At 42.3% G+C, this 12,583-nt stretch overlaps 1 protein-coding gene across 1 annotated transcript; it reads left to right on the top strand.

The window, feature by feature from the left end:
* The first annotated feature begins 6,581 nt into the window (after positions 1-6,581).
* FBXO5 (F-box protein 5) lies at positions 6,582-12,102 on the top strand. The gene is made up of 4 exons (XM_065402113.1): positions 6,582-7,300; positions 7,901-7,991; positions 9,533-9,715; positions 11,851-12,102. Exons 1-4 carry the CDS (start codon positions 6,582-6,584, stop codon positions 12,100-12,102), a joined length of 1,245 nt encoding a protein of 414 aa, XP_065258185.1.
* The last annotated feature ends 481 nt before the right edge of the window (positions 12,103-12,583 follow it).

Raw genomic sequence — 12,583 nt, 5'->3', positions numbered from 1 at the left:
TACTGTACTGGAGAACTGGAGGGTAGCAATTATATTTGAGTCTGTCTTTCTAAAGGTGGTATAGGTAATCCTGGAAATTATAGACCGGTGAGTCTTATTTCAGTACCAGGTATAGGAACAAATCATGATTTATGTAAAGAAAAATTCTGCCTTTCTGATATGCTGGTATTTTTTGTGTGGTTAAAACAGAGGATAAATGAGAAACATTACCTTTATATTTGGGTATGCAAAACACTGAAAACAATTGTGACTGTCCACACACACACACACACACACACTCATGATCAGCACACTCTTTATACCAGACCATACCATCATGTATTGCATGTATAATAAAATCTATAAGGCAACAAATGAGTCATATAATGAGGAAAAAATTTGCTATGGGTAAAAATGTTTACTTCTGATTTCTATTTAACAAAATCACCATAACATATTAGAATAAAAATAAGTTAGTATTTGCAACAAACTTAGCAGGAGTTTGCTTATAAAAAGCATAATTTCAATAATGTATATATAAAATGTAATTTAATGTGTTGTAAATTAAGGAATGCAATTATAAAACGAAACATAATCGAGTTTATATCTACATTCCATTATCTTACATTTACTTGCTGCTCTAGTTTGAACCAGTAAATATACAAGCTCTTTGTATAAAATTAAGGGCTCATTTAAACCTGGCTTTCCAGAGGCTATTTTGTTTCCTAAAATGATCCTGTATGCTGGCCTTCGTACTAAGCTCTATTCTGTAAAGCAGTGATGCACAAGCTTAACTTTACCCATTAAATTAGTTCCTTTGAAGTCATGGGAGTACTTACACTCAGTTAGGTATCTGCACCACTTTTTGCAAGAATGGAGCCCTACTCTTCACAGTTTTGATATATTTATATGCAAAATCAGAAGAGTACGGTCATATTGTGTATCTGTAAGTGCAACCCCCATTCTCTTCAAGTTCTTGAGTTCTTAAAATCACCTCCCTGCCATTCTAGTACTAAGGTCAGAATACAGGATCACTTAAGGAACAAAATGGCTGCTGGAAAGAGAAGGGCTTATTTAAACCTAATAGTTGCCCACGTGGACAGTATGTCCTCCATTGCCACCTAGAGCTTTGGCCACAGCCAGTATCCTTTGTTGCTGCCTATTTCTAGACCTGGACTCTTGTCTTATGCAGATGGTGGACTTAATCCTGAATTGCTTCTCCACTGCAACTGAGCATCTTATAGACAAGAAGTATTTAAAGGAATAAGCATTGCCATTGTTCTAATAGCCTTGGAAATTTATTTAGTAGCCAGGCAAGCAGAGTCTAAAGCAAGTGGATTTTTGGTTTTATTATGGGGGAGCATGGCAACCTGTTCCATCCTCTCCTTCCTCCAAATAAAGTAAATCCCACATTGCTCACATGGAGGATCCTTGTTAAACATATTTTGCGCAGCCTAGAAGTGCTAGACAAGCCAGTGCTGAGTCAGGATTCTGCCTGCTAAACTCTGTTCCACTATTGTCTAGGTGACACTGAATATTTGGGGGTACTGAAGAACTTTGGTCAGCTCACAACTGGGGGTGAGGGAGAAGGTTGGAACCTGACAACATAACATAAACCAAACCACAGCAAAGGGTAAGTGAAACTGCAGCTCCTGTAGTTCAAGGGAATAATTAAATGGTGTAATAACATATAAAGGGGCAGGAAACATTAATTTGCAGGGAATATTACACCTAGGGGAATTCTGCACCAAATATTTTAAAATTCAGCACATCTTATTTGTCAGAATAACACAGTATCATCATGCTCCAGCTCTCAGACTCAGGCTCTCTGGCTGTGGGAGCCCCAGCTGCCCCTGCCAGGGAGTGCTGGTGGTGGGGACGAGGGGGTAAGAAATTCTGCAGGAAAAAATAAAATGTTGCAGAGAATATTAATTCTGCATTGTGCAGCATTCCAGTGGGAGTGGACTACACTGCAGCTTATGGTTAACATGAGCCTGCTCTACTTGTGCTAGCACCTTGGAATGACCTTCATTTCCGCATCTCCCTTGGGATGTTCCCAAGGAGTTTGCATAGGTGCTAGGCCGCCCTACAGGCTGCCAATGGGGTACAATTATCCCGACTTTATAGATTGGGGAAACTGCGACACAAAGATGAGGGAATGATTTACCCATGGTCAGAGAACTTAGAACAGGGGTCGGCAACGTTTGGCACGCGGCTCGCCAGGGTAAGCACCCTAGCGGGCCGGGCCAGTTTATTTACCTGCTGACGCGGCAGGTTCGGCCGATCGCGGCCCCCACTGGCGAACCGCGGCCAGTGGGGGCCGCGATCGGCCGAACCTGCCGCGTCAGCAGGTAAATAAACTGGCCCGGCCCGCTAGGGTGCTTACCCTGGCGAGCCGCGTGCCAAACGTTGCCGACCCCTGACTTAGAACTAAACCTCAGTAGCAACCGCATGTCCCAGTCCTCTGCAGTAAATACTTTCTCCTGAAAAAGTGATCGGCACAGCCAGTGCAGAGAACCCAGGCGCGGGGTGACTGTATGGAGCAGTGCGAGCGCTGGGACCCAGAGCGGCAATGAGGAGGTTCAGAAAAGCCGCCACCGCTGCTGGAGCGGCGCCGCATTCTCTCTCCCGCGCTCCACGTGTCCACCCCCGAAGAGAGCGCGCGCGCGCGCTGCCAGGCTCCCTCCCTGCTTTTGGACACGCCCATGGGCGCGGGCTCGCGCTTGCCTCGCTCTTCTCCCTCAAAAGAGGGAAAATGCGAGGGAGGCGGGGCTCAGCGCGAGGCCCGGGATTGGCCGCCGTTTACAGCCTCCCCGCCATTGGCGGCCGAGCTCGTGGGGCGGCACCTGATTGGCCGCCGGGATTTTGGATACCAAATTCAAAGTTTTTAAAAGTACCCGGCAAGCGCGGTAGCCGCCTAGAGTCACTCACCGGCCGCGGTTCGCGCGGAGGGAGCAGCGTCCAGGTACTGTGGCCGGACCGGGGGGGAACGGGGCTGAGGAGCCGCCGCAGCGGCGGGAGGTTTGACTTGCCCCCGTCTCAGAGGCGGTGGGCCGCGGGGCTGTGACACGTCCCGGGTCAAGGCGGGCTCGGTGCCCGGGCATCCTTGGCCGGGCTGGGGCGCCGGGGGATGGATGGCGGGAGCGGGGCTGTAGCTCCGGGCCTCGGTTCTTGTGCTGGGGAAACCGAACGTGCTGTGGGGCGGGGGCTTCCCCAGGGCAGCCGCCGAGTGGCACAGACTCGGGTAGCCCGGGGGTCCCTGGGGAGTTGCCTGCCTCCCATCACCCCTCCCCCCATCTCAGGGCCTTGCAGCCACTTGCCCCCCGGTCACTCCTCTCGGGTTCCCCCCCCCTGCCGCGGGATGGCGGGCCCCGCGCTGCTCCCCCCAAGCGAGGGAAGCACCAGTCCCGAGGGTCTCGGCGGGCGGGAGGAAGGCTGAGGAGGAGCCGCGCCGCCCCGTCTCCCGCCCGTCCAGGCCATGCCGCCGGGAGGGGACACTGCCCAAACTGGCGGCAGATTGGCCCCGCGGCCCCCTTTTGGGGGGAAACGATTAAAAATGAGGGAAAGAGGAGGCAAGACCTGCCTCAGTATGAGGATGGCAGAACTGGGGGCTCTTCTGCCGGCAGCGGCCCAGCTCAGGCACAGGGTGTTAGGCATGGAAATAGATTGACAGCTCTCAGACCCTGCAATGTACTAACCACGCTAGGAACAGATGCACTGAGCTGATGTAGCTTAGTGACCCCAGAAGGCGGCAACGACCTTATCTGTGCTGCAACCTAGGCCATTAGGGGCACCTTCTCTAACCACACCCCGGAGGGGGGGTTCACCTTCACTAATTCAGCTATGCAAGAACCACATCGTTGCCCCATTCACAGTACACAGAGGAAACCAATTATTTTTATTTCACTCCAAAAAAAAGGATATGCATCACCCTAAATATACAGGGGACACTTCTTCCCTCCACCTCAAAAATTTATGGAACACCCTTTTCCCCAAACTCCTGGAAATGCCTATGACTGTAACCACATAAAAATCCTGGAGACTCCTCAGTCTCCTCAAACACATGAGATGGTTTTGCCTTTGTACTCTGACCACATGGAAGGACACTTCTCAGGTTCTTCCCAGTGTGTAGGAGATCACTTCTCTTCCCCACACTATGAACACATAGGAGAAATATCCATCACAGCATACATGGGGTACCCTCCTATTGCACCATTAACATATATGAAGGGATCTTTCTATTAACATTAAGGGATACTTCTCAGCTTCCCAAACACATGCCCTGCCCCCAGTCAACAAAATTGTGCCTTGGGGTGGCTTCTCCTCCCCCTCAACCACCACTTCCTCCCCCTCATGGTGGGGGTTGGGCCACCTCCACCTTGCCTCTGAAGTGTACTTTGGCCTGGTACTCTGTGCAGGAGCCCCTATCATGGTTCTGCCTGCTGGCAAATTAATATCCAAGAAGCAGCATGTCCAGTTCAGTGGCTGCCCGCCTGACTTCTGGCTGCATCCCAACTGTCCTCCTTAAGTCATGGAACCCTCTCACTAACACTCTGTTCCTTCTAGAGCAGTGGTTTTCAAACTTTTTCTGTCAACCCAGTTGAAGAAAATTGTTGATGCCTGTGACCCAACAGAGCTGGGAATGAGGGGTTTGGGGCGTGGGAGGGGATCAGTGCTGGGGCAGAAGGTTGGGGTGCGAGGGTGAGGGCTGTGGGGTGGGGCTGGAAATGAGGGGTTTAGGGTATGGGAGGGAGCTCTGGGCTGCGGTTGGGGTGCAAACCAGCCAATGGGAGTGCGGAGCCAGTGCTCGGGGTGGGACAGCACGCAGAGCCCTATGGTCCCCCTGCCTAAGAGCCGGACCTGCTGCTGGCCACTTCCGGGGTGCAGCACGGTGTCAGAACAGGTAGAGACTAGCCTGCCTGGTTAGCGGTGCTGACCAGAGCCGCCATGACCTGCAGTTTGAAAACCACTGTTCTAGGGGCCGCTTGGAAATACATTGAATTGTACCATGGCGTTTAAGATAGGAAGTGAGAGTGCCATTATATCCATCCTAAAAGACAGGGGGGGGGGAAGTTTTAGTGAATTATTTTTAGCACAATTATATCCAGAGTAACACTCTATTCTTATGAAAAGGTGCTGTTGGAATTTTAATTATCACTGGTTGGGACCTGAAAGGCATGCACTCAAGCAGTAGAGTGCCCTAACACCATGCTGGAGTATAGATTCAGAACTGTCTCTGGAGAGAATGCCACATTTTGAATCACCTACTTGACTTTCTACAGCACTGTGTTGTTTTCCTCTCCCAGGATCTCCTTCAAGTACTGACTTGGCCCAACTGTGCTTGGCTTTTGAAAGCTGGCAAGATACGTGGGGTTTTTTTAGTACTATTTTCAGTAAGTACTGTTTTGTGTGGATTTGGAGAAGAGCTAGCTATTCATAATAAGATCTGATGGCACTTTTTGCAAGAGTTAAAAGTGATGCCTGTATTGTATCCAAATTACAATTGGGAAATTGCATTCTGCCCACTAACTCACTCTCCTGCATATTCAGTTGGAGAAGTTATTCAGTTTTGTTCTGAAAAATGTATAGTGGAGTTGGTCTAAAATAGCTTTTGCATTTCATTCCAAATTGGCTGCAGTCAAGTGGTTCAAATGTGCTGTGAATGTCAGTTTTGTAAATGATAGATGGAATTCCCAGTTATGGAATTTGGGTCTTTGTGGAGCCCCATTAAAAGAACTGGCTCTGACTAAATTCAGACAGTATAAGTAGAACTTCAGCTTAGGGACACATGCTCACTCAGTCAATGCAGGGCAGCTGGCTGACTAGGCACATACCAGATGGTCCAAGATATTCTGGAGTTTCATGTCTGCAGGAGAGAAATAGAGAAACTATAAAATGGAGTTTATCTACTATGAAAAGAAATGAAGCGGAGCTATGTGATACCTTTCCCTCCTTCACAGCATTTTTTTTTGTAAGGATAGAGAGGAAAGCTCCCCCTCTCCACTTATGCTATCTAGCAGCTAGTGAGAAGGTAGAACTCTCCATCCCAGACATCTCAGAAGGTATAGGAGAATAGGTGTGTATTCTGTGGAAAACTGGAAATTGACACAAATTGTCCATTAGTGTAAGATGCATGGTGAAACATTCAAATACATTTTTTTACTTGCTCTTTCATTAAAAAGATCATCATAATCTATTCTGTAGTATTAAATTTGATACAAACATTTATTTGAATGTTTTTCTTTAAGAGTAAAGGCCTGTTTGGAAAGGACGGATGTCTTGTATTGATAGGTTCTTAGAGCATTTCTATATAGGATGAATTTTAGATGGACAGGTGAGCCAAGTAGTTTGGCAGGTTGTCCTGGTATTTATATGATGGTAAATGTCTTCCAATTTAAACATTTTCTTCTTGGTGTTGTGTACTTTTAGCATAGGGATTAGTGAATCCTCTTGTCACAGGGAATCTCATCACTTAGGTGGAAGCCTACAATACTTGTTTGCCATAGAGAAATGTGGATTAACTGTGCAACTGACTTGCTCTGGCTAATGCTGTTTTGGATTAATACTTTTTTGTTTTGTTGCAGGATACAAACCAGAAAATAATGAAAGCAAACCTTAACCACTCCGCCAAAATGAAATGTGATTTTAATTGTAACCATGTCCGTTCTGGACTTGCACAGTTAAAGACTGATGCAGTAAAGAAAAGACTAGAAGAATCCTCTATCTCGAATTATGAGGAAGGGTCTTGTAAAGACTGTGTTAAAGAATCTCAGAGGCTATTGCATAGTGAACTGCAGAATGCAACCCCCAGGAATTTTGACCACAAAACTGAAGGAAGGCTTGTACATAACAAAGAAAACCAGCACGTATTGTACAGATTTGGTGAAGGTGCCTGTGAAATGGAGGCATTAGAAAACAGTAGGTTTAATGAGGAGAGTGGTTACTCCTCTATGTTGAGCAGCGAGTACAATGATCCAACAGAACATGAGGACAGTATACTACTGGCGGGAAATATATATGGCACACCAAATCACTGTCTCATGAACCAAAGCCAAGCACAGCTTTCCAAAAAAACCTTGCTACCAGTTACCCATTTTGAAGAACTGGTTTGCTCAACTTTGAAAAAAAGTGGTAAAAGAAATCTTAAATCATGGGCTATTGTGGACAGAATTGTTTCCCGGGGAAGCATTGGACTTAGGAATCTAATTGGCAGGAAAATGGGATTAAATGCAATAGACATTCTTGGTGAACTCTTCCAAAGGGACCTCAGACATCTTTTAGCAAACATCTTAAGACATCTTGAGGAGATGGACTTAATAAAGTAAGTTTACTAACCTTGTGGGAGTTTGTTATTGGGAAAGGGATAGTGCTAGTGGGAAGCAGAAGGGATGCTGCTCTGTCCATATGAGCTTGACTTCTGCACATTGGTTAGTATTATGTTATAACTTCAAAAGTATTCTAAAAAGTTGCATTACTCAACATGATGCATGTTCCTATATAGTAGTGATGTGCATCTTTCATAGAAAACTTATAATATATAATACTCCAGCTCTACAAAACTACCATGAAAAGCTACCAAAATTTGCTCATCCGCCCTTACCATGACACAATGTTTATTTGCCTGTTCAAAATTTTAAAAAATTTTCTTCTCCATTCATATGGTAAGCTCATTGGGACAGGCACCCTGTCACCTTTTATATTTGCACAAGTCTAGGACATTTTGAGTACTGCCAGATATAAATAGTAATGAGGTGATGGAGTAGCCTGCCTCCTGAAAGAGGGGGCGGGGAGGAGGGGGAGGGTGTGGACTCAGTCTCTTGAGAACACTTACATTAGTGGACTAGATCTTGGACATATTGTTGAGCAACAAGTTTATTTTTTACTTTCAGAAGTTGTTAAGATGTTTGTGTTTTCACTACAGTGTGGCTAAAGTGAGTCCAACATGGAAGAAAATTCTAAAGGAAGATAAATGGGCTTTCCAAGTGTATAGTAAAGCAGTGAAAAGCCTTTCTGTAAGTTCCTGCATTTGATAACTTTAAATCTGAATCAGTGATATACAACCTGTTGCCTGAGGGCTAGCTGTGGCTCTTGAGGATGAAGATCTTAAAAAAATTATTTGATTATATATTGAAAATGTGTTCTCTGAGCTGGGTCCTGTGATATTTAAACTGAGGTGTTGAAATCTTGTTCAGGTTGACATCCTTTTTTTAACCTGAAGTGCAAACCTGAAAAATCTGAACTAAAAGTTCACTTTTTGGTGGAAAAGATACAAACATTCCTATTCATCACAACAAAACATTAATGAAAAATTTTTGTTGTTTTAAAATTTTGCTCTTGTCTCAATTGCATGATTTGTCTAAATGGTTAAAAGTTGTGGTAACTTGGAAATAATGTTCCGCATAATTGAAGACTATTGAAGTTAATGGTGGCCTAAACCATGTTGTCCCTTGGATGTTTAAAATAGGGCTATCCATTAATTGCAGTTAACTCAAGCAATTAACTCGAAACAAATTAACTCGATTAAAAAAATAAATTGCAGTTTTAATCACACTGTTAACAATAATAGATATCAATTTAAATAATAGATACCAAATTTCAAATATAATTCATTTCAATTACAACACAGAATACAAAGTGTACAGTGCTCACTTGCACTGTAAAAAAGAAATAGTATTTTTCAGTTCTGCAGTGCAATCTCTTTATTGTGAAAGTGCAACTTACAAATGTAGAATTATTTTTTTTACATAATGTTTTGTTTTTGAGTGCAATGTAAAACGTTAGAGCCTACAAGTTCGCTCAGTCCTGCTTCTCGTTCAGCTAGTTGCTAAGACAAATAAGTTTGTTTATATTTACGGGATGTAGTGCTGTTCGTTTCTTGTTTACAATGTCACCTGAAAGTGAGAATAGGTGTTTGTATGGCACTGTTGTAGCCGGCATTTATGTGCCAGATATGCTGAATACTCCTATGCCCCTTCATGCTTCGACTTGTAGATTGCACTATCTTTTGCATTTTCACGATAAAAAGATTGTACCACAGTACTCGTATGAGGTGACCTGAAAAATACTATTTCTTTTATCATTTTTTCAATGCAAATATTTGTGATAAAAAACAATATAAAGTGAGCACTCTACACTTTGTATTCTGCATTGTAATTGAAATTAATAGATTTTAAAATGTAGAAAAACATCCAAATATATTTATAATAAATTTAAATTGGTCTTCTATTGTTTAACAGTGTGATTAATCACATTTTTTAATCTTGCGATTAATTGCAATTAATATTTTTAATCGTTTGACAGCCCTACTTTAAAATAGTAATGAGAATAGCTACTTACACCAAAGGTACAGGTAAAATGATAGCCACATAGCTTACTATCAAGGTTTGAAAAAATTACCATGGACTTGCTAGCCAGAGAAAAGTTTACAAAGAAAACCTCAATACTTTATTTTAAAGACAAACACAGCTACTTTACATCAAAGTGAAATTTTTATTCTGACTGTTACTTAAAGAGGAGCCTTGTTAAAGCTTAACCTCATTTTACCTCTTGACAGGATGGTTGTGTACAGCCCTCAGAACATACTGTAACAAGGGAATATGTTCTGTATCGAGCAGCTTTAGCTTCTGTTCAGACAGCAGCCCCTCCAAACAGCTCATCCAAAAAAGCATCCAGATCCAAAGCATCCAACCAGAGCAATCAAAATGGTTCTTACAGCCGACACCTGGAGTTTTCTGAGGTAATGCTGATGTTTTTATTCCTTTTCAACTACTGATGTGCTGTGAAGAATAGCACATGAGCAGTTTTTAACTCGCGTTTCTAAAATGAACACCACAACTCTAACCGCGAGTAACACTTTCCAAGCATAACTGTCAAATTTAGATTATGGAACCTGTTTTTGCTGTATGTATAAAATTGGGTGGGGAGTTATATAATACGATGGGATGTTCTTCATTGAATAAGAAGAATACTTGGGTGTAAAGCTTAGCTCAGGGCACAAGCAAAAAGTAATTTTGTGGCTTCCCCCTAATTGCCATCTATGCACAGTGTGTTTTCCAAACATACAGTAAGACACAGTCCCTGCCCTCAAAGAACTGTCTCACTTTGTAATATAACATGACTAGCAGTGTCTACTCAAGAAAAGTCAATGACTAATAGGCCTGTACTAGCTTATTTTTAAAGATTGACGTATATCAGCATAACTGTGGAAGGAAATCTGTATATTGCCTGCCCGTGCTATGCTTCTCTTACTTCTAGTTGTATGGAATTGAAAAAAGACTCTTTTTCAAAAAATGTACATACTAGCGTTCCTTATAATGAGACTGCTGAAACTTTGTGTTGTATTCTTAGCCCCTTTACTCACCCAAGAGTAAGGCCTCACCTACTCTGCAACCTTCATTGAAGAAGCCTTTCATAACACAGTTCATCTTGTGTAGAAGGGATCATAGCCATGCCTCTAAAACTAGGCTAAATCTGTGTTTCAATGAAACTTCTTGACAACTATGTTTTAAAAATGTTGTTCCCCAAATAACAGCATTGTCAACCAGATGGTGAAACTGACTAAACAGACCAGTCTATCTCCCAAGAAGCATAAATGGTGAAAAGAGAGAATTCTAATTACTCGTTAAAGATGAATTGTAAATACATGTGCTGAATCTCCCCCCACTCCTCCCCGATCAAGTTGTATGGAACATTGAGCATAGTTTTGTGTGGTTTCTGTGGTAAACTGTATCTCTTGTTTTGTCTTTATAGTTTGCCTCAAAATTAAGACTAATCTTTTCCTACTTTGGCCACAGGACTGTTGTCCTTGATGTGCTGAATCTGCACTGTAGGACCAGTGGCTTTTGCTGTTCAACAGTGTACTAACCTCCAAATTTTCCAGTTCAGTTCATTTGCCTGGTGTCTTTCAAATCAGAGTAGTTTCTTACTTCATTTTAGTTGGGTGTATTGCTTGGCTAATAGCTGCTGCAAATTCAGTATTTTACCTGTTTAGAGATGATTTTGAGGTTAACCAAGTGCTTCATAGTTGGAATAAGTTACAAATATTACAGTCCACGGCAAAGTGTCCAGGTTAGGCGGATCTGTTAATTCATCTGATGATACATTTAGATACTGACTTCACCAATACAAACAAGTATAAAGTTTCTGTAAACCCACATTCATAACTTTCAGCGTTGCTGTTCTTTTGCTGCTACTTTTAGCCATTCCACATCAAACTCTAGTATAATGTTTTCCATAAAATCCATAAGACTAAAATTGAAATGTAATCTGAAGAGTGATTAGTGATTGCCTCTGTTTGAGTGCCCAACTTGAGGCATCTTTTGGGAGACAGGGGCTGATTTCCAGAGGGTGGGTGCTCACCACTTCTGAAAATTAGTTCTATTTACAGCGTTTTAAGTTGAATGTAATTCTAAATGGATGTTGTCCCTTGTGAAAGTAAATGTAGTTGAGGCCCCATCATATATGTTCTTTAGATGAGGGCTGAGGGATCCAGCCTTATTTGTATTTATTTATTTATATATTTATTACTCTGCAATGAGAGACTTAGTCCAATGTTCTGGTTACCCTTGACAATGTTTTTAAAAGTGTCTTAGATCTGTTTCCCTAAAATTGTACATATCCAATAGCTCATTAACAGTATAACTCTAGTAAGTTGATTAAACTCACCACAGAATCCCCACCAGAGTTCCACACCACCACTCTCCAGCTCTTTCACTCATCCTTAGGGAGAAGGGAGAAAACAAGGGTCTTGCAACATTCCCTGGAGACTAACAAACTCAGGCTTTTATAAAACAAGGGGGAAGACTTGGTGTTTGTGTATTTACTTGTTCCAGTGATTATTTCACTAAAAATAAATGTATATTTTCCCAATAGGCTGCCAAGACCTTGAAAAACACTGAAAGCCTTAAGGTTTGTAGTCGCTGCAGCTCACCTGCAAAATATGACTCCTATCTACAGAGGGCAACATGCAGCCGTGAAAGCTGTAGCTTTGACTTTTGCACCAAGTGCCTGTGCTGCTACCACAATTCCAGAGACTGTGCAAGTGGCAAACCTGTGAAATCAAGTTCTCAGCTAGGACTTCTTCCTGGCACCAAAAAGAGCAAACAAAATTTGCGGAGATTGTGATCTGTTGTGCTATCAGGAGCAGCTATTATATCACCAAGGTTAATTCAGAGATGAAGGTTATCCTAAAGAAAAGTGAATGTGGAAGTGGTTCTTAGTAAATATCTGTTTTTAAAAAGAAAATAAGTTGAATATATTCTAGATCCATTTCTCAGTTATAGGCAATTTTTAAAAAACTTTTGAGAATTTTCAGAAATTTGTCCATACCCAAACATGTTTTTTACTGATTTATAAAATTTAAAAGAAAATTTTGGATATGAATTCTACATTATCTTTTAAAAAATGTTCTTAACTATTAACTTAAAAAAAAAAAGAGCAAGGTTAACTGGTCATTTTTGGCAAGTATTCCTGCATGTCTGAAGCTAGCATTTTTCAATGGCGGGTGGAAGAAGAATTGTTAAGGATTAAATTTTGTTTTAATTAAATAATATTTGATTTTATTGCTCCAGAAAAGTCTTTTAAATGAGTTTACAGTGGAAATTTG

Source organism: Emys orbicularis, chromosome 3 (genome assembly GCF_028017835.1).
Source record: "Emys orbicularis isolate rEmyOrb1 chromosome 3, rEmyOrb1.hap1, whole genome shotgun sequence".
In the NCBI taxonomy this organism is placed as follows: Eukaryota; Metazoa; Chordata; order Testudines; family Emydidae; genus Emys; species Emys orbicularis.
Note: the sequence above shows the minus strand (reverse complement) of the source record. Positions and strands in the feature narration are given on the sequence as shown.